Consider the following 23,098-nt stretch of genomic DNA (forward strand, 5'->3'; position numbering starts at 1 on the left):
CAATCTCCACTTGCTGGTTGACGGACAAAATATCCCACAGATTCTGGAACAGTGGGAATCTGCGTAATGAAAATTATGCATAACAGGTTCAGAATGTCTTGTCTGTGTCCGTTGGGCGGCAAAATAACTCAAAATATAATGGAGTAGGACCAAATTTGGTGTGTATGTGGGTGTGTGTGTGTGGGGGGGGGGGGGGGGGGGGGGGGAACCAGTTGAAAGGCACCTAAAGTTCAAAACGGCCCAGAAAAGTAAAGCCCAAACAATGGCCCAATGCATTTCTATGGGAGAAGCAGATTAAGCTTCTCCGGCATAGGAACTTTGATAGGCTGAAACTGAGCAAGTAGGGAACTGCTCCTTTCAAACTCTCCTCCACTCTCTGTCACAGATGTGTGCACACAAAGGGACTGGAAATAATTTCATGAGGATGCTCTACATGCTTCCCCACCTTGAACCCCAGCCCCCAACCCAGTGCTGCTACACCCCTATCCCTGATAGGCTGACTCTGGAAAAACTGAAAGTGGACAAAGCCGTGGGGCAGGATAAGATACGCCCAAGGATACTGAAACAGCTCAAAGAGGTTCTGGTGCATAGGCGGTTGGTGGCTCAGCTGTTTGGGGAGGCTGAAGTAGGTGGGGCTGCAGCGGGGCCTGAGTCCTTAATTGTCTGACAACATGCAGAAAGAAAGATCAGTAAAATAATTGCAGATAATACAAATCTTAATATCTAAATGTAATGAAAGGTATCAAATGCCGAGGACCTCCCCAGAAAAATCAGAAATACATCTGCAACTGTCGCAAGGTTAATGACCTACCTACAAGGCCTGGTCAGTGAAGCTCCCACACCAGAATCCCTCCTCTCTCTCATCTCGGTCTCCTCCGTTTCATTTAGAGAGTTCCCAGTGCTGTCAAAGTCACTGGCTGAAGTGCCTGCATCAGACATGGACTGCTCCTCAAAGGCAAGGTGATTGGGAGAAAAGATTGCTTCTCCTTCCGGGTCTGCTTCCACATCCAAATCTGGGCAAACAGCTCTTGACCAGATATCCACCTTCTGCAGCAGTCCGTGGACGTGCTCCAAGACGTCATCCAAATGCTCAAAGATGTCCTCTTTATCCAAGTCAAACACATCTCTTCCACCACTAGAGGAAGGCACGTTGTCATAAAGGCTCATCCGACTCCCTAGGGAATTGCAAGAGCTCCGCCTCTTCCGAAGCGCAAATCCTTGAGAGTCAACACTACAGCCAGAGTTCTCCAGAAACATATTATCTGACCTCCAGCTCGCCAGAGCATCACTGTCTGTGGGGCACAAGCTTTCGATGGAGAAAGATTTGGGGAAGGTCCCTGGCTTGTGATCCAGAGGGATGCAAACATAATAGTCCCCCTGGTGTTTAGGCCTATGGTGAACATCTGTGGGCCACTTGGTGGTTTTCTGACCCATTTCATAGTCCTCCAAATAAACCCCATTATGTGTTTTGTCAAACTTAGGCTTGCTCCCACTGGAACTGGACAGCCACTTAGTCCTAAAGCTTGAATGGAGGAAGTCCTTTTCACGAAATGAAAGAATTCCCTTATCAGGGTCCCTTGCGGTCTCAATGGTGAGGTTCTTATTACGACCTGGAGAATCATGGCCAGCTGAAGTTGGTGGCCCACCATTAATCAACTCTTTGGCCTTACAGTCTTGCTTCTCTTTATCCTTCCTTCGGAAGGACTCTATCCTCTTGAGGAAGCTGCGAGACTTCCTTTTCTTTGGTTTCTCCTTAGAAAGGCATTGGCTAACAGGATGGTCCCCTGGGGACTGGTCACACAGGCTCTGGTTGGATTTAGCTGCCGTTAGAACATGATTAGAAGACGGCTCTGGTGGGGTGATAACGATGGGCAGAAGCCCACCAGTGCTTCCACAGCTGCTGGTGTGGCTGAGCAGAGAAGTTGCTTCTAGGTCTACGCTGAGATCTGTTAGGATGCTCTCGTGACTGGATGTTCCCCGCAACGAGGAGCTCAGAACCTCAGAGCTATGTGAAAGGTGGTCCATGGAGCCCAGCCGGGACCACCTCTTGCTGTCCCTCTGGAAAGCCCATCGGTCACTAATGGCGCACACATCCTCATCCTCAGAATCTTCATTCTAAAGGCAGGAAATGAAAGGTTGAAACTAGTCAGCATTTAATCTTCAAAAAAAAAAAAAAAGGACAGGCAGAAACTCACGTCTTGAAACAACATCTTTTGAAGGACAGACGCAAAGTACAAAAGCAAGAGAAAGGATCCCTTCAATCTGAGTCAGTACCAATACAATACACACTCAAAATGATCTGCAATAGGAAACATATCGACAAAACGGTTAAGGGGTCCTTTTAATAAGGTGCGCTGAAAAATGGCCTGAGGTAGCGTTGGTGGGGGTTTTGGGCGCGCGCAGATCCATTTTTCTGAGCGCCTGCAAAATACGCCCCTTTTTAAAAAAAATTTTTTGACAACAATGGACGTGCGGCAAAATAAAAACTGCCATGTGTCCATTTTGGGTCTGGGACCGTACCGCCAGCCGTTGGGCCTCTCGCATTAACCGTGCGGTAATCGCCTACGCGTGCCAAGTCAGAATTACCGCGCGCCAGAAAATAAAATATATTTTCGGGCGTGCGTAAAATAAAAAATGAAATTACCGCACGGGCCACGCGGTAGCCGGGCAGTAACTCCATTTTGACGCGTGTTGGATGCGCATAGACAGCTTAGTAAAAGGGCCCCTGAGTGGGCTGCTTGTTAAAATACAACCACCAAAAATCTGGAGAGGCCCAGGGGCAAATTCAGGTTAGGAAAAATTTAGGAGGCCAATTCTCAATGAGGATACTCTAAAGTAAGAACTAAATTACGTCAACTGCCACTATCCTTTACCAGTAACTTTCTCCAAGCCCAAAAATCAATTCTGAAAAGGCTAAAGATTTGCCTATGGATTCAGCCCTGATAATGAGTTTCAAGGTGATTTCCCACTGATATGGGCTACTGGTATTATTAAATATGTAAGAATTTAAGACCCAAATAATACCAAGAATGTGTGTAAAGGGGGGGGGCCACAGGGGCCTGGCCCCCTCCAAAGAAAATTTTCTCTGGCCCCCTGGTTTTGCTGGCGGGGGTCCCCAACCCCTGCCAGCTGAAGCCTTGGTCCAGCGCCGGTCGCCGCGTTCCCTGCCCTGCTCTGTCTTCCCCTCACATCCGGCACGCTCCTTTTAGTGAAACTGAGCATGCTCAATTTAACTAAAAGGAGCGTGCCGCCAGGAAGCGAGGGGGAAGACAGAGAAAGGCTGACAATGCGGCGCCACTGGAGAAAGGCGCGGAACGCTTCAACTGGCGGAGGTTGGGGACCCCCGCCAGCCAAGATATTTGCTGCGGCAATGGGTGGGGAGGTGGTGGGGGGGTAGCAGACCAAAATGTGTCCCGGCCCCCTCCCACCACGAGGTCTAACTATGTCCCTGTAAGGTTAATATTTCTAAGAATCTGGACAATATTGAACCACTATTAGAAAAACCTTCCTAATGCCAGTGCTGAGAGATGTCCTTTAGTGCTGTTTCTATTGCGGTTTATTATTATTATTCGTTGCATTTGTATCCCACATTTTCCCACCTTTTTGCAGGCTCAATGTGGCTTACATATAACCGTTAACGGCGTTAGCCGATTCCGGTCTGAACAAATACATGGTATGAATGAATACAAAGTGATATTGTGGTAGAATGAGTTACATGTATGGTAGTTACAGATGGGGGGAACTTAGAGAGGGAAAGGGGGAAGAAGAGTCAGGTAATGTTCGTTACGGTCTTTGGTTGCATTGTGTCACAAGTGACCGGTATTTTTATGTTGGGTCGGTCTGTCTTTAGTGCTTTCCAAAAACATAGGTAGTCGAGCATAGTTTTTATTGCTTTTGGCAATGCGTTAAGACAGACGAAGATGTGTGGAGCGGTGTTTTCTAGGACAGTTAAAAGATCATGAATAACAATTACATTTTCACACAAGAATGTATTGGTAGGGGGGGGGAGGGGGCCTGGCCCTACCAGATGTGACTTTATATAATGTAGCTTATCATATCTCTTTATGGAAAGGGCGGTGGAGTCATGGAAGAGCCCCTGTATCTGATTTCAAGAAGGCCTGGGACAAGAACTCTCAGGGACACGAAGGGACTGTTCGGCAGAGTGGATAGGCCGTACGGTTTAATTTTCTATACGAGATCGTTGTAAGGCTAGATTAAGAAGACCTTGAAATATACTGGGCCTGATATTCAAGGTGGGCAGCACGTTTGCTGTCCGCTGACTGCGTTAAAAATGCGGCTATTCCAATGCCAGGTCGTATCTGGCGACCGGCGTTGAATATCCAGGTTTATTTCGGCTGCTAAAAAGTTCACCGTTTATGCTGATATTCACTGTTAACTGATTAACTTTTTAGCAGTCAATAACAGGTCTCCTATTTAAGCAGCCTAGTTCACTAGTCAACCACTGAAGGAACGGATGAATTTTGGACTTTCAGATGGACAAGAATGTTACAACGCACTTGACAGTTTATTTGTTACATTTGTATCCCACATTTTCCCACCTATTTGCAGGCTCAATGTGGCTTACATGTTACCGGAAAGGCGATTGCCGATTCCAGTAAGAAAACAAATACAAAGTAGTGTCCGGTAAGGAAGACAAATCCGGTGAGAAAAACAGAATACAAAATAATGTTGGGTATTATAGATTGGAGTGGAACAAACACAGTTATGTCGTCATTGAGCGGAAGAGTTATATTATATCCATTTCGTGCTTTGGGTTCGTTGTGTTGCAGAGTCCGGGCAATTAGGTTGGGTCGGTAGGGTAGGTCTTTTTGAACAGGTTGGTTTTTACTGATTTCCGGAAATTTAAGTGGTCATACGTTGTTTTCATGGCATTTGGTAGTGCGTTCCACAACTGTGTGCTTAAGTATGAAAAGCTGGATGCATAGGTAGATTTGTATTTAAGTCCTTTGCAGCTTGGGTAGTGGGAGGTTTAGGTATGTTCGCGTGGATTTGGGTGTGTTTCTGGTTGGATAAGCCAATCATTTTTCAGGTTCATTCAACTCGTTGCTACAGCCAGCAACTTATAATTTTTATAAGAAGTTAATCTACAATACTTAACTTAAAAAATGTATTTCAGCCGGCTAAAATACATCTAAATTAACGTTCCGGTTTACTAAGCAGCGCTAGCGGCTGTCCATGCGCTAGGGCCGACATGGCCCGTGTCGGCGCTAGCGCTGCTTAGTAAACAGACCGCTAAGTCTTTATAAAAATCATAAGAATGGAGTAAAGCAAACACACAGAAAACAGAAAGAGTAAAGGTTTTATTTAAATCATTTTATTTAAAAAAATTATTCTTAAAAAAAAACTAAAGTTAAAAATTGACAATTTGGCATTAGAAAATTGTTTCGCCGTGTACCAAGGAGGAGGTGGGTGCGTAATTCTTGCTGAACTAAGACATAAATCAGTGGGTGTCACCACTGAGGTTTGTGGTAAACTTATAATTTGTGGGAGATTGAAGTCTTTTGCTATCTTGAGAGAACTCCTTAAAAGAATTCAGTGTCCTTAATAGGTATATTCTATAAAATACACATATTTATGCACGGAGTACAGATGTACACACAAAGTTATCCCTTCTTCAGAGCAGACAAGTGAAGTCCAGCTCCTCTTTCGTCCACAAAAGTACTTCACCTCCTAAACTGTGCTGCTCCCTTAGGTTTTTGCAGCCCAAATGCATGACCCTGAATTTTTTTTTACATCTGTAGCTTAGTTGTCAAATTCTGGACCGTTCTTCAAGCTTCCAGAATTTGGCAGCTAAAATTTAATGCTAAAAAAAATACAGGGTCCTGCATTTGGGCTGCATACAGAAGCTGGAACCCAGATGGAAGACTGCGGTGGAAGGGGGGCTGGAGACTGTTATAATGTTTCTAAGGTTTAGCCCATTCGTAGTTTGGAACTTGTGTGAGGAATCCTCAGTTCTGAATACTAACCCATGGGCTTGAATCCTGTGGATCTTGAAACCAAGGTCTTCAGCTGTTGGCAGCACGTATAAAGCAGGGGCGTAGCCAGACTTCGGCAAGAAGAGGGGTCCAGAGTCCGAGGTGAGGGGGCACATTTTAGCCCCCCCCCCCCGGTGCTGCAGACCCCCCCCCCCCGCTGCCGCCACCACCATCATCAACTTTGACCCCCCCCCTCCCCCCCCGCCCCGCCGCAGTCGCCTACCTTTGCTGGCGGGGGACCCCAACCCCCGCCAGCCGAGGTCCTCTTCTTCTGGCACTTCGTTCTGTTTCTGTGAGTCTGACGTCCTGCTAAGGGGCACCATGTAAAGATAGGACTGACTTTTATGTGGTCCAATTTATGTGCTTACCCTAACCGGTTAAGCGCAGAATATCAGCGCTACTGGCCAACTGCTGACTCCACCCCCAAAATAGCCGACTTTACGTTAGGTGCTAACTGGTCATTTTCAGCAGCAGTAACCGGAAAATAATGAGCAATTTAACCAGCCAGGAATAGTTAAATCGCTTTGAATATCAACCCTGAAGCTAGGAAAAAGAGGGATAGGACTTGCCGCTAATTATTTATTACAAAATAATCCAAAAGGACAGAGGGGTTTTTTTTTTCAGAGATGCCGTTTGTCTTTACCCCGATCTTCAAGACCCTGAAGCAGCATTGCTAATTTGAGCTAAAGCGAAACGCTGGCCAACGAGGGTCTGGGGGACTGGTTAAGGCTGGAACTAGGACTTCAGGAGAGACGACCATCTGAGTTTCCGAGCTTAAGTATTAACCCTGAAGTTTCTTGCATTTTGCACCGTGTTGGCTTTTGACCTCAGTGTGTATTGAGAACTATAATCAAATGTGTGTTTTTCTTTGATGCTTTGCACTTTGGATATTTTGATGCAACTTAACACAGCAAGTTATATAGTAAATTTTCTTTGAACACTGGGAAAGGTTTTAGCCAACGATGAGGAACAGATCATTGCGATCGCCTTTAGCTCTATAGATCTGTGGGTCTGGAGCTCTTTGTGGCTTTTTCCTTCCTTTAGGCATATCTTCTGTGTTCACCCATATTTTTGTTATTACAGCGGGTCATTTTTGATTTTTTTGTGTAAAGTGATGCTATTTATTTATTTCCAGGAGCTTGATATACCGCACGGGATCCAACATGGCTACTAGAGGGCATGCGGGACAGGCCTACTCTGAAGTCAACGCAGGCAGTGGGGACTGGCACATGAGCGACTGGAACCCCAAACCCTGGCTGACAGCCTGAAACAGTCTCCCCGTGTGCATGTATCGCATTAAAATAGGCAGGGCTTTTTTTGAGGGGGTTCTTGGGGGTACTGAGTACCGGCACCTTTTCTATTGTCTGCTAAAATTGACCCATAGACCCCAAGTTTTAATGAAAGAGCTCAGGCTCTACACACCAATTCTGTCTTGTCATAGATTCTGTGACTGATTGCAGGGGTCCTGGCTGTTGCGGGGTGGGTCCCTCAGTGATCACCTCACTCCTGAAGGGTGGACTGGCATTTGAGTAATGGCACCTTTTCATTGTCTGCTAAAATTGACCCATGGACCCCCAAGTTTTAATGAAAGAGCTCAGGCTCTACACCCCAATTCTGCCTTGTCATAGATTCTGTGACTGGTTGCAGGGGGCCTGGCTATTGTGGGGTGGGTCCCTCAGTGATCATCCCACACCTGAAGGATGGCCTAGCATTTGAGTACCAGCGCCTTTTTTGCTACAAAAAACAAACTGAAAATAGGAGCCTGGATCTCTCACAAGCAAAGATTTGTTACATGAAGTTCATTTTCTGTACCTCTGGGGCTCCATGTCGAGCTGCCTCCTGACCCCAGGGCAGCCAAGGAAGGGTTGAACTCGCTGACTGGCTCAGAGGAGAAGTGGAGTACTGCAGGCAGAGAAATCACTTCCCCCCCCCCCCCCCCCCCCCCCCCCCCCCCGGTATGTGTCAAGCTTCAGCACAAAGAACTGTTGAAGACAGTTTTCCTAATTCTTTTCTCACTACTCTCCACTAACTGAGGCTTTCCTGCCTGGCGGCTCCTCTCTCTTAAAGAACCCTTACCCAATAACCTCTAGACAAGAGACACTATTGTGAAAGGTTTCCTTTCTGGGAGGAATGCTCTCCCTCCCCCTTCTCCCCCCCAGACTCTTTACATTAGAAGGAAAGACCCTGGTGACCTTTTATGCCCGATCTATGAGAAACATCTGCAGCTCCTAGACATTTCTAAATATGGTCCAGACACCAGACTGCCAGCCTGGCACAGACCCACAGTAAGATGCAGGTTTACAATGGCCATGGGGGTCACAGCATATGACCCATCAGTGTGGTCTGGGAGGAAACTGCAGTCAGTCGGAGTCTCCAGCTTCCTCTGTCCTGTCAGTGTACCTATGGACTGGCAATTCCATCACCTAATATTTCAAATTCACTACTGGGTACCAGAGGGCCAAACATTCACTGACAAAAGTATCCAAACTTAAAACGGCAAAATGGCCGACACAACTCTGGTAAATTAATAGGTATCACTCTTCCTTATCTTATTGGTCACCAGAGTTGATGACTCGGTCCGTGCTGGCTTACTCTCTCTTGCGATAATAAGAAAAATGGCAACTGTACATATTTTGCAACTTCTCAAACCCCAAGTCATCCTGCAATGCCTGTGATGACAGGCCCAATGGATGCCTTTATGCTTTGTGGTCAAGCTACACAGGTTACCCTCAGGTAGGCAGCCTATGGGAGAATTACTGCAAGCTGGAGAGGTGGTGTCCCTCTTGGCGTCGGAAGTTTCATGCTGTCCGGAGGTGCACAGGCCCCCGGATTAGGGTTACCATATGTCCGGATTTACCCGGACATGTCCTCTTTTTGAGGACATGTCCGGGCAACCGGGCGGGTTTTGCCAATCTGCCCGTTTGTCCAGAAATCCGGACAAACGGGCAGATTGCTAGCCTCCCCTCCCCTTACTTACTACTGACCTGGTGGTCTAGTGACCTTTCCGCCTTCGGGGCAGGAAAGAGCCCCCTCTTTCCTGCCCGGAGCGCTGCCCTGCGTGCATCCTTCCTGTTCGTGATCTCGGTGCCGATTCAAAATGGCCACCAAGAGTTAAGTGACCTCGCGAGACTTCAACTCTCGGCGGCCATTTTGAATTGGCCCCCGAGATCACCAACTGGAAGGGTGGCGCTCCAGTCAGGAAAGAGGGGGCTCTTTCCTGCCCCAAAGAGGTCACTAGACCACCAGGGAAGTAGTAAGGTAAGGGGAGGGGGGTGACGGGGAGGGGGAGTGACAAGGTGTGTGACAGGGGGGAGGGGAAAATGTGACAGGGGCGGAGCGAGGGCGTGAAAGGGGGCAGGGTGGTGCGTGAAAGAGGCAGGGCATGTGTCCTCCTTTTGGGGGGACAAAATATGGTAGCCCTACCCCGGATCAGCCTGGTGTTGCGATTTCAGCATCTGTGACAATGGAGTCTGGTTCTGTCTCTGCTGGATTACCTATCCCCTGGTTCAATGATGAACACACGGCATCTGTAGTACGGGTAACTGATGAGACCCCCAAAAACAAAGTCTCTTCAAGTATTAGCCACGGGGGAAAGTGTGAACTTATCTGACTAGACGTCTCTTCCTATCAGTTCAAAAGCCTGAGGTGGTTACTTTGGAGACATTGTGAGAAGCAACTGATAATTTGGGTCAAAGTTCTATCTGGAAGATTTGGTTCTGTTGAAGAACAATTAGCTGCTCTCTTTGAGACAGTTAATGAACAAATGGTTAGTACATGTGATCAAGCGAAACATTTACACTCACTCGAATTGAAAGCTGACAAGACTGACTTTAAATTTGGCATTAATCAACGATAAAACACTTATTGGACAATCGGTCCAGGATGAAAAGTCTTTGGTTTACTAATTTCCCACAACAGACTGGACTATCCGCTGAGTCTATGTTACAAAAACACATGGTTGACATGTTGGGAATGGCTTCTGATTCTTCACCAGCCTCGATTGTTTTACATTCCTCCCCCAAGATCTGAAGGTGACAGCTATCAATCATTGGGATTAGATTTGTTTAAAGATAGTTTAAATTAGTTAATGTTAATGCTAAAACTACTTCTCTTGAGTCATTTAATCTGTTAGCAACACGTACATCAGAAAATGTTAGGGATAAAATATTGGAAAACGAATGCAGAGTGGAAGAAAATCCAATCCAAGAAACCAGTCAAAACTCACAAAATGAAAACTCCAAGTAGACTTTATTAGGACCCTACACGGTCCGTGTTTCGGCTATAGAGCCTTCATCAGGGGTCAATATGCTGATGTTCTGTTGAGCATATGATACTACTGGAGCACTGAAAATAACACAAAGTCAAACTCCGAGACAAAAACGGTCACTAGCGATCACTGCGAACAAATACAACTGCAAAGATTTTGTGGAAGGTGTGAACCTCTTCTTTTTTCTTCAGGGATAAAATATTGACGTTTGGCCATATTATAAGGGAATATCCCAATGTCGTTAAGAACACTCAGAAAAGGCAAAAGCAATTTTTGATACCTTAGCCCCAGGTTCTTCAACTGGGGGCCTGGTTTCTTCTTAAATTTCCCTGTAAGTGTGTCATTTGGTATGACAGTTGTAAATATAGTTTTTGAACCATCTCAGCAGACAACTTTTCTTAGTTCTGCTTCACTGGATGGAAAGAATCCGATACCGCTGTTAGCTTCTCATAGATGTCAGCACTATGGGGCCCTTTAATTAAGCCGCGTAAGCGTCTAAGCGAGCCCAATGCGTGTCAAAATGGAGTTGCCTCATGTCTACTGTGTGGCCCTTGCAGTCATTTCATTTTTGGTGCGCGACCGCTACACGGGCCTGAAAAATATTTTTTTAGTTTCTGGCGCACATAGGTCATTACCGTCTGGTTACATGAGACGTTACCGCTAGGTCAATGCCTGGCCGTAAGGTCTCAGACCTAAAATGGACACGGCAATTTTCATTTTGCCGCACGTCCATTTTCAGCAAAAATTTTAAAAAGGGCTTTTTTACAGGCGCGTTGAAAAATGGATTAGGTCTGAAAATTACAGGCCCCATAACCTTAAACAGGAAGTAGCGCTGTGTGGGTCTGAAAAGTACAGGCCCCATAACCTTAAAAAGGAGGTAGCATTGTGTGGGTCTGGTAAGTGCAGGGCTGTGCTGGGGCACTGCTGGGTCCCACCCCCCTGTGAGAGGATGCTGGCCTTGAAAGGGTGGTAGGTTAAGGCACCACTTGAGTGTAGGTTTGTACTTGTAGGAACCGTATTTTTTCAGGGCTGATGCAGAGGAGGTAAATGGGAGGTAGTGGAAAAGCTTTCACATACATCGGATCTGCATTAATTCTCCTGTTCTAGGCCCTGCCAGCTCCACATGAAATGACACTGCGTAATGTACTGAAACTTTGAAAGTGCTGGGCCAAGGACACGGGCCAACTCATGAGCGAAACTGCAACTTGAAAAAAAAATGGCTTCAGTGAACAAGTCAGTCCAGTAGAGTACGCTTGAATTGACAGGATTATATGTCATAGGAAACTTATGGAAAGACACTACACAATTCTGAAAATGCAGGAAATGGAAGGATCAGAACAGAGGGTTTAGATTAGCGAAAATGGGTCCAAGATGCAGCACACTAGAGAAATAAAGCTTGAAAACTGGAAATGATACAACTTGAACACAGAGAAAGGGTAAACGCTGCAGAAATAACTTTTGTGAAGGATTCCGAGAACGCTTTCGATTATGTGGAGAGGAAATGAAGGACGGTTTGCCTGACATTATCAGAGGCTCCTCTGACAGAGAGTAGAGTTAGGATGACAGAAGGAAAGGGCCACCAACGCTTTCTTAGAAATGAGGAAAGATAAAGGAGATCTAGTAAAGTAGAATTTGAGAGATCAGTTTGCAGAAATGATAAGGAACTGATGTTCTGGGTGTGACCCCTCCGGTAAAAACAACATTCTGGAGAAAACTGGAAAATTCAGCATTCTTTGAGATTCATCGGGTAAGACACAGGCAAGACCAAACTGAGATGCTGACAAGCTCTCAGAAGTTCAGAGCACAAAAGGGGACTTTGTAAATTACAATATTAGAGTGAGAGCCAAGAAAATTAATTCAGGAAATGTTCGCAGCGAGCATCGCAATGAAAGACACCTTCCCCATTTCATAACTGACCTCTTACAAAGCTCAAAAGCACTAGGTATGAAACTGTTGCTAAATCTCTCCATAATTTCCTGGCCTCACGTGATTTAAATTTGGGGAATTTTATCATAGAGGATGTCATAAGATCTTAAGATGAATGTAAACGTTTGAGCAGAACGGGCCGGCCCACCCTCTTAGTAGCAGCGCATGGCAGAAGGTCCTCCTCAGTTCAATCCTCAAGACGGGTCTTCCACGCCATGGGTCAGCCCAGGTTACTGAGGACGTAGTTCACCACCAGCCAGAGAGAGGGAATCGTGCTGCTTCGTAATCTCATTCTGAACCTCATTCCCCATTGTCGAACAACAAGGCGGAAAGGTTTAGCATAACAGTGCAGGGTTTCCATTGCAAGAATCTGCCACGTGCCGGGAACACTCACCATAACAAGGAAGTTGCTCTCAAAAGAGGTTTCCAGAATTTACTACAAGGTTTGGCCCTTGGCCCACATACCTACCTGTTTGCGCTGAAAGTGGACCTCCAGCTTCATGGACGCACAAGTGTTGAGGGTCATCAGCCTCCTAAAAATCAGAGAAAAACGGCATGAGATACCCTGGTGGCTCAACAAACACACATGAGAGTCACTCGAATCCACAGGATTATATTAATCATAGGAAACTTATGAGAAGATAATTGAAATCATTCTGAAAATGCAGGAAAAGGGTCAGTTAATACTACAAATCCCTTTTCTAGACCCTCAATCAATGGCTGCAAATGGAAACAGATGGCCCCCTCCCCTTCTCACTCAGAAGCTGTCTCCAGTGACGTCTGGTCATGCTCTCTCCTTCCACAGACCAAGACCGATCTTGCACCTTTGTCAGGAATGTACCAAGAGCAGCTCCTGGAGCAGACTCAGTACCCGGATAGGACATGTACTGCCAGAAGCAGGAACACATTAAATTCAGAACTAACTGACAGGCAGATGATCAGAAGCCCCGCGCTGTTCCAAACAGCGCTCTAAAATAGCGCTGGAACAGCACGGGATGCTATTAGACCCATGATCAGAGATAATGCATGCAAATTTAAGCAGCACAATTATCTCTGATTATGGGGTAGAAGTGCGGGAGAATTGTGCCTGAGCATGCGCTCAGCACAATCCTCCCGCACTTGTTTGACAGGTCTCGGCTGGAGACCAATGAAAAGAGAAGGACGCCCATCTTTAAATCGGAAGATGGACGGCCTCAACTGCCCTGTTGCAGGGACGGCCAAATTTCAAGGGGGTGTCAGAGGTATAGCGACGGGGCAGTTGAGGACAACCAAAATTTGGACGTTTCTGCGATGGGCAGTTAATGGCGTCCAAAATTGGATGTTTCTATGAGAAAGACGTTTCTCACAGAAACATCCAATTTTGGACGTCCTCAACTGCCCTCGCTGGCAGGTTTGTTGTAGGGGGGAATGGGGACAGGGCTCACCATTCCTTCCCAATGATCTGCAAACCCTACCACCAGCTCGGAGCTGGCGTAGGGTTTGTCGTGGCCAGCGACCCAATCTTTGGTGCATAAATTCTAATGTGTGCAGCCGAAAAGGGGGCATGGCTATGGATGTGGACAGGGTGGGTTGTGGGTGTTTCCAAAAAACTATGCGCACTATTATGGAATACACCCAATCCGCGCCTAAGTTAGGCACAGGTATTTAGGTCTGGTTTTAGGTGGCCTAAATTTTAGTCACCAGAACGGCGCATGAGCATATTTTATAAACTATGTCTAACTTGAGGCGTAGTTTATAGAACTGCGCTAAATGCATGGTTTTCCGGTGCCGATTTTTAAGACGGCATTTATAGAATTTGGCCCTTAGTTAATAACATTTCTGAGATTTCTCAAATTATAAACAAGTTTGAGGTTCCCCTGGCACTGAGAGAAACCCCAATTATTCCACAGGCAGGCCAGGCCGGTACTCCACCCCCCCCCCCCCCCCCACCCCTTTTACAGAAATGTCATCCTGGAGTATTCCTCTGTAAGAGGGGGGGGGGGGGGGGAGCTTGAAGTAGGAAAAAATAGTTTCTGACCCAACAGTTTTCTCCAGCTCCAGCTGTTTTGGAACCGGGACAGGAATCTGGTGCCACCACCAAGACATTCCCCTCCTATTTGAATTGTGTGAATAGATAGGATTATTGATTTTTTTAAATGTATTTCTAAATCACTTTGAATTCCTTGTCATAAGTTGAAAAAACAAATGGAAACAGATAAATAAAATTCTTCCCAGCACACTTTGCTCCATCCTCAGCCAACGCCCTGCAGCGATAGGCCTCAGATCAGGCTTCGTGTACTGAGGGGTGTCTCCCTCTCCCCAGCCAACTCCTCAGCACTCCCATCTTGAGGTTCAGAAAACCCACACTGAAAAGTGAACTGTTTTCTCTGCACAGCAGCGCACAACAGTCAGGGAGAAGAATCTTTCCCGACTTCAGTGACCAGCCACCTGTTATTAACAGATTCTGAGAGGCCCCATTTGTAGTCTATTTTGCTCAGAGAAGATTAACCTCTCTCTCTGTAGCCTGCCTGCTGTTCATAACACTGTATAATACAGCGAGAGGGGACAATGGTATTAAGGGAGCTGTATAATCCCTAACATTCACTAACGGCCATGGACAGCTGATCCAGCCGCTCAGGTATTAAAGAGTTGTGCACTGCCAGGCATGTGGTCCTCAATTCAATCCCCAAGCTGGGTCTTTTGCTCCCCAGGCGGTCTGGAGAGTGTTTCACAGTGCAGTTCAAGTCCTTGCACTGCTTAAGGGTGACATTTAGGAGTTAGTTTAAAAAAAAGTGTTTTCTGCAAGAGTTAAACATGTTTTATATGAAAACAATGCACATAACATAAGAATAACCATATTGGTTCAGACTGAAGGTCCATCAAGCCTGGTATCCTGTTTCCAACAGCGGCCAATCCAGGTCACAAGTACCTGGCAAGATCCTAAAAGAGTAAAACAGATTTTATTGCTGCTTATCCCAGGAACAAGCAGAAGGTTTACCCAAGTTCATCTTAATAATGGCTTATGGACTTTTTCTTTATGAAGTTAGCCAAACCTTTTTTTAAACCCTGCTAAGCTAACCGCTTTTACCACATTCTCTGGCAACAAATTCCAGAATTTAATTACATGCTGCGTGAAGAAATTTTTTCTCAAGTTTCTATTAAGTTCACCATTTAGTACTTTCACTGAATACCCCCTAGTCTTTCTATTTTTGGAAAGATACTATCACTACTACTGATTTCTATAGCTAGATTTACACAACACTGTACACAAACACAAAAGAGACCGTCCCTGCTCAACACACAGCTAGCTTACAATCTATTCAAGCCAGACAAATCAGACAAAGAAAGGATTAGGGAGTTAATTATTGTGGGAATGATTAAAACAAACATGGGTACTGAAGAAGCGAATAGGGGTTAAGAGTTAAAAGCAGCCAAAAGACTTTACCATTTTCGTTGCCCTCCTCTGTACCTTTTCTAGTTTCACTATACCTTTTTTTTTAAGATGTGGTGACCAAAATTGTCCACAGTATTTGAGGTTCAGATGCACCATGGAGCGATACTAATATTCTCAGTTTTGTTCTGTTCCCCTCCTATATAGCCAGATAAAGCCTCATGCTGCACCTTATACCCTCAATGGCTGGACCAGTGACGTAGCTACAGAGGGCCACGAAATTGGCTCTGGGGTCCCCAGTTTGGCTGGTGAAGGTCCCCAACCACTGCCAGCTAAAGCGTTTGTCCTGCGCTGGTCTCACATTGCCTGGTGCCCTAGGGATGAGCGTGCACAGAAACTGAAAACAGAACAGGGCACCAGGCAATGTGAGACCAGCTCGGGACAAACGATTTAGGTGAAAGGGGTCGGGGACCCCCGCCAGCCAAGGTACCTTTGCAGTGGCGGTGGGAGGGGGGGCGGAGGCGGCAGCAGGAGGGCGACAGGCCAAAATGTGCCCCCCCACCTTGAGCTCTGCTCCCCCCGCCCCATCAAGGGCTCACCCCTGGGCTGGACCCTAAGCCCCACTTGCAGCTTCCAATCTGAATGGTGGCCCTACCCTACATGTCCCCTTCTTGAAGACGCAGCTGGACCCCTGCTCGAATCTGCGTCTTCCTCTCCAAACGACTGGATTCTAGTTAGTGCTCAGCACTCTGTGGAGCAGTGGCAGCCACAACCCCAGCCTCACTACCCTCCCCCTCTCTCTTGCAAAAGGGCAAAGACAATTTATTTGCTTTTTTTTTTTTTTTTGGCATCTGATCAAAGTCCCAAGTCAAATAATTAATGCTGTGAACTTTTTCTGGCAGTGGGAAGTGGAAGAGAGAGACAGGCAGACGGAAAGACGGACGCGTAGGCGTGTGCACCTTTCTTGCGTGTTCTCAGCCAGTTAAGGTGTCAGATTCAGAGATCAGATGCAAGGTTTGAAAAGGGAGTCAGAATGCTGTCTTTCCATGATGGAGTGTTGGCCCCCAAAAAACAGACTGTTCCTACAGTCAAGAGAACTAGAAGGAAGCCAACTAGCCAGACCACGCAGCCGAGTGAACTGCAAAGTGACAGCTAACACCTGTATTTAGGCTCTGAGACGCTGCCAGCACTAAGGAAACCAGCCAATTAGACCATCTAGAGTGGCAATCCAAGATGGCGCCGTAAAGGAGAGACATACCTGCAGGCACTCTGTCTCTCCATGTCCTGTGGGTTTCTTCTGACTCTTTGTGATCAATAATGGGTAAGAGGAGAGCCAAGGCTCAAGGGCTTCCCCCAGCTCCTTCCTCCTCAAGGACCCCGAGGAGACAAGTAACATTGGGGTGTTTCTGAGCACCAGCAGGGCTCCGTAGCCGCTGCTTCTTCGCCCCTGCCTGTCGCGGAAGCTTCGAGCAGAACTTTGAGCTGGGTCTCCCTGAGCCCCTTTGAATGTACAACATCTCCACAACCAGGAAGTAGCTATGCATCGGGTATGCGAATAACCGAGATGCCTCAGATGGAGGAAGAACTCGGCGCTCAAGGGGGGCAACCCAGTTGCAAGTGCGGCTCCTACGTTGAGGGACAACCAGCTTTTTGCAAACAGAATCCTCGGAGAAGGAACTGTAAGTAAATTGACTCTGTGAGCCAGGCTCCTGATGAAGGAAGTCGGATTCTGGTTAAACCTGCTACAGTGACCTTAGAGTCACTGTGGGAAACCATAGGCATCATGCATTTTTCTTACTGGATATTACTCGGCAAATACTAAGTACGTAGGTATAATTTCTACTACTACTTAACATTTCTAGAGCGCTACTAGGGTTACGCAGCGCTGTACAAATTAACAACTAAGGACGGTCCCTGCTCAGAAGAGCTTACAATCTAAAGGATGAAATGTCAAGTTGGGGTAGTCTAGATTTCCTGAGTAGAGGTGTTGTGATTAGGTGCCGAAGGCGACATTGAAGAGGTGGGCTTTGAGCAATGATTTGAAGATGGGTAGAGAGGGGGCCTGGCGTATGGGCTCAGGGAGTTTGTTCCAAGCATGGGGTGAGGCGAGGCAGAACGGGCGGAGCCTAGAGTTGGCGGTGGTGGAGAAGGGTACTGAAAGGAGGGATTTGTCTTGAGAGCGAAGGTTACAGGTAGGGACGTAAGGGGAGATGAGGGTAGAGAGGTAAGGAGGGGCTGCAGATCGAGTGCATTTGTAGGTTAGTAGGCACGAGCAACTGACCAATTAGCCCAGGAATTGGATTCCCTGAAATCTAAAGTCCAAGCTGTGGAAAGTTTGGAGCCAGTCTCAATTAAGGAGAACATTTTTACTTAATGACATTTGGAATATTTGGAGAATCAGGATAGAAGACAATTTGAGATTACTGAACTTTCCCAGGTCCTCACTTTTGCCTACTATTGAGATGTTTGAGAAGTACACAGTGGAGATATTGAAAATGCCTCCAGACGCTTTGCCTCCTACCACCAGAGCTCAGTATATTCCGGGCATTAGGAGCTCCGAAGGCCTGGTTTCTCAGCCCAGAGGTGAAGGAGATGTACATAAGTATTGCCACATTGGAACAGACCAAAGGTCCATCAAGCCCAGCATCCTGTTTCCAGCAATGGCCAATCCAGGTCACAAATACCTGGCAAGATCCAAAAAAAGTTCAATGCATTTTATGCTGCTTATCCCAGAAATAAGCAGTGGATTTTCCCCAAGTCAATTTAATAATGGTCTATGGACTTTTCCTTTAGGAAGCCGTCCAAACCTTTTTTAAAACCCCGCTAACCACCTTTACCACATTCTCTGGCAACGAAATCCAGAATTTAATTACACATTGAGTGAAGATAAAGTTTCTCCGATTCGTATTAAATTTACTATTTTGTAGCTTCATCGCATGCCCCCTAGTCCTAGTATTTTTGGAAAGAGTAAACAAACGATTCACGTCTTTCCGTTCCACTCCACTCATTATTTTATACACCTCTATCATATCTCCCCTCAGCTGCCTTTTCTGCAAGCTGAAGAGCCCTAGACGCTTCAGCCTTCCCTCATAGGGAAGCCGTCCCATCCCCTTTATCATTTTCATCGCCCTTCTCTGTATCTTTTCTAATTCCACTATATCTTTTTTGAGATGAGGTGAGCAGAATTGAACAAAATATTCGAAGTGTGGTCGCACCATGGACCGATACAAAGGCATTATAACGTGTCTCTATGATCATAGGGTAAAGTGCGGGAGGATCCTCCCTCACTTACCTGTCAAAAGCCCAGACCTGTCAAACACAGGAGCTGGAGGTCCATGGAACCACCAGACCCCAAACAGCACTCCCACCCCGAGCCAAGCGACATGGGGGCTGGAGCTCCGGCAGACCTACAGCCCCCCCCTACCCTCACATGACACAAGTTCAGGGGGAGCTGGAGATCCAGTGGGTCTCCAGCCCCCCTAATCCCCCCCCCCAGCATCCCCTCAAATAGAGCCCTGGTGGCCCAGTGAGCTGCGAATCAACCCCCCCCCCCCCGACCTGGTAGTCTAGTAGCCCTCTTCCCCAGCCCCCACCTTCATTGGAGGAGGAAGGTGGCCTCCCTCCTGTTCCATCAGCGCTGCCTCGAAAATGGCGACGCCCAGTCCTGCCCAGTGCATCCTGATCATGAGGCAGTAGCAAACGCAGGAACTAGTATGGCGCTAACAGCCTCGAGCGCCTGCGTTTGCTTCTGATCATCGGCCCATTAGTCGGTTAATTTTCAGTCTACTAACCAGCTAAGTAGCCGCGTAAAGTTAGAACAGCAAAACAGCTGAGTTAACCGGGCACCGATCTGAAAACTGGCCGTTGCCCAGTTAACTTCCAGGTCAGCGTCATACCTGGATATTCAATGCCGGGAATTACTTAGATCCTGGCACTGAATGTTTGAGGTTAGCTCAGCCTGTGGCCAGTCACTTACTGCCCTGGGATGAATATCGGGGCCTTACAATTCTCGTCCATTTGGACAGTAATTTATGATCGTCAATCTAAGAAGAATAAACACTTTATTCTTAATTCAACATTTAACTGACTCCAGGCAGTTAACAGTATTTTGTAGCTGAACGAACCCTTGACCGGAGGGGTTTTTTTTTGTTTGTTTTCTTTTGTGCAGCAACCCATCCTGATCTAATCGATCAGAGCAACGGAGTTTAAAACAGCTGCCACTGTTTATGTGAGAACGCCACAGCTGGGCAGAGAAAGACACTTTATAACTTCAGGATTTGATGGCAAAAATATCCCCTTTTTCAAGGGCAGCGCAGTTGGATTCTTTCAGAAACAGAAATCTACCGAGATTTTTTTCGAGTCTGTGGTGGCTTTCTGAATCTTTTGGGTTGTTGACACTGACTAAAAAATGTCATTTTGTTATTGAAAATATTTTGAAAAATAATTTATTTTAGGGATGTGCACAGAACACTTTTCTTTTTGTTAGTTTGGCTTCCCGCCCCCCCCCCCCCCCCCCCCACCAACTGTCAGACATTTTTTTCAGTTTGTTTCAAACATTTTAATAAAAATTTTGTAATGCACATTAAAATTTTTTAACTGGTTATCTAGGAAGGTCTGAGGTGATGACTCCTGGACGTTGTTACTTGGGGATACAGATACTTCATCTCAGCATGCTTAAGAAACAACTGGAATAACAGACTCCTGAGGCAGCCATCCTTGCCGAAACATGGCCATGTCAAGTTGAGTCGTATCCAGTGGTGTGCTGGTAAATTTTTAACAGGCTCTCTCCCCGGTCCACCTCTGCGCCCCTCCCCCCAAATTGCAGAGCTGGCTATATCTGGGGAGAGAGCCTGGGGTGGGGGGGGGGGGGGGCAATGCATTACTCTCTCCAGGAAAACAAAACAAAAATTAAATGCTCCCAGTTTCCAATCTAATTCATGTTTAATGTGAGATAAAATGCCATAAATAAGTAAATAAATAGATAGAAACTCTGAATGTTGACCACCTGATTCCCATAACATGGTGTCTGGTTTAGAAGCCCTTTACCAGGAGAAAAAAAAAATCTCTACATCAATATAACAGGGCTAGGGTGTCCCCTCCACATGACACACCGATTACGATTTATAAGAAACTAGTAAGAAAGGCCCGTTTCTGGGAGAGATGAAACGGGCGCTAGTAAGGTTTTGGGGCAGGGGGAGATGGGATTTGCAGCCTGTAGAGGCATGTTCAGCGAGCCAGGTGTCCCCGAAGCACCCTGCAGGCACTGAGAGATAGCGTTTGGAGCCTCGCGACCGGCCGTCAGCGAGGCAGTTGTCCCCCAACCCCCCCCCCCCCCCGTCCGTCATGGAAGCAGCTGTCCCCCAATCCCCCTCGAGGCACATGCGAGCTCCGTGATGGTGTTTCCGTCGAGATGGCGCGTTACTTTTGTGCAGTGTGGGGCGCCGCAGATCGCGTTTGTCTCCTGCAGTGTGGTCCGCCCTCGTCGTCATGACGTTGTGACGCGAGGGCGGGACTTACGGCGCTTCAGAGTTCAGACTTCCAATTTGCAGGCATGGGCAAACAGGATATCTCTGGCGCCTCACTGTTCCGGTTTAGAGGGGCTTTTGAGGCTTCATTTAGAACGTTGGGGTTGCGAATTATATCCGGAAGGGGCGTGGCTGAGGGTGGGTCCTGAGTGACAGTGAGTGTGGTGCATGAGTGAGAGTGAGTGTTGCTGGCAGCCTAGCCTTCAGCGTTTCCCTCCCACAGAGTGAGCTTCAGAAAGTTCCAGGTGAGAATTATTATATAGGATTACTACTCTACCTATGAAAAGTTATTCCCTTAATACTCTTCCTCTGTGTATATCCATATGCTGCACAAGCCGGCATGTTTGAAAATACAACTTTTTTTTTTTCAACAGTATCCTCCCCACGGTCCCCACCCCACCCACCCGACCTATTCCAGACTTACTCCCCGCTCCCCTGAGCTGCAGGGTCCCAGCACATACCTCAAAGCAGCCACACTGTTAGGTCTAGTAGATTCTTCGGGGCAGGAAAGATCCCCAGTCTTTCCTGCTCGCTGCCGGCGCTGACTCTCCCCCTGCCGCATCGCTCTTCAAAATGGCTGCCGAGACTTACAAGGGCGGCCTCCAAGACGTCAGCGGAAGTCTCGCGAGGCCGCCGCTGGAAGTCTCAGAAGCCATTTTTAAAGAGCGATCCCGCAGCGGGAGGGTCGGCGCCGGCAGCGGGCAGGAAACACTGGGGATCCTTCCTGCCCCGAAGAATCCACTGGACCACCAGGGTGGCTGCCTTCTTCAGGTATGTGCTGGAGCCTGGGACCGTGTAGCTCGGGGGGGCGGGGGAGGGGAAGAGGAGAGCCGGCTCGTCCTGCCAGAACAACCGGCTCGCAAAATGCTAAAAAATTTAACAACCGGCTCTTGCGAGCCAGCTCCAGCACACCACTGGTCGTATCTCCACTCATTCTACCTATGCTGATAGACGTATGGATTCTTCTTTTTATTTGATGGAAGAATAAAATTCAGTGAGATGTTTGCATCTTATGGACTCTTTGAACCATTTTTTTTTTTTTATTTACCTCACTGTATCCCCATTTCTACTTATCCATGAGGACTTTCCTCTCCTTTTTTTGTGGTTACCTTTGACGTGCAATCATTTATGTCCAGTTCTTATCGAACAACTGTTACCTCTGTTTTTTTTATTTGTTACCTGCAGAGAGATGTGAGGGCGTCCTGGTCCAGAAAGCTGTGATCTCTCTTCACAGATGCGATGTCGATAGGGGAGAATGAGTCTGCAATACAGAAGAAGAGGGTTAGGGTCATTCCCCATTCGGTAATCTGTTCTCTGCTTTACAGTCGCTCTGTAATAGAGATCTACCACACTACTTGCATCTCATAGGCCAAACAGAACTACACGTCCCAGCATGCAACAGGGCAAAAGAAGGTGTGGCTCTGCTTGGGCTCATTTCCTGCTTGTGGAAGATTGTTTCACACCCTCACAGAGCCAGATTAAGCAGCAGGAAAGAGCTTTGTCAGCAGATATTGCAGTGGTCTGCGAGGGGATCCTTAATAAGGGGATTATAACCCAGAAGCTGCTTACAATGGGATCCAGCACTCTTTGAGTCCCGTTTTGGAGGGACACCCTGTCGGATCCTTCCCTGCTCATTCCATTCCCAGAAAGCATGCTGTACGCCAGGAACTTCCCCATTGCACCCCAGGCTGTGATCTGCTGTAGATACTGAATCTACTCAATCTGTCTCAATTCCAGGAACAGTTTCATGAGAATCCCCCCCCCCCCCTCCCACAAACAAAACACAGAGGTGACACCATCCCTCCCCTCCCCCAACCCAACATACACACAATGTGCAAGTGCAAGGTACAGATAGCCCAGTACAGGAAAGCAGCATCTGACCTCCCTGCACTGAAGGGTTTCTGGGAATGGAGGTGCCAGATCATGCCAGCTGGCCCCGCTCACCAGGGGAAGACTAAGCTGTCAGCAGGAAATTGACCCCAGCACCCCTGGGCCTGCACCAGAGCCCTCCGGT

At 47.1% G+C, this 23,098-nt stretch overlaps 1 protein-coding gene across 1 annotated transcript in view; it reads right to left on the bottom strand.

Moving 5' to 3' along the window:
- Positions 1–23,098, bottom strand: part of STARD8 (StAR related lipid transfer domain containing 8) — a 204,996-nt gene that overhangs the window by 33,065 nt on the left and 148,833 nt on the right. The window contains exons 4-6 of the mRNA XM_030208740.1: positions 22,264–22,345; positions 12,659–12,722; positions 812–2,115 (exon numbers count right to left, since the gene is read on the bottom strand). Coding sequence (XP_030064600.1) covers positions 812–2,115; positions 12,659–12,722; positions 22,264–22,345 — 1,450 coding nt within the window. The remainder of the gene's footprint in view (positions 1–811; positions 2,116–12,658; positions 12,723–22,263; positions 22,346–23,098) is intronic.

The sequence above is a fragment of the Microcaecilia unicolor genome, chromosome 7 (assembly GCF_901765095.1).
Source record: "Microcaecilia unicolor chromosome 7, aMicUni1.1, whole genome shotgun sequence".
NCBI lineage: Eukaryota > Metazoa > Chordata > Amphibia > Gymnophiona > Siphonopidae > Microcaecilia > Microcaecilia unicolor.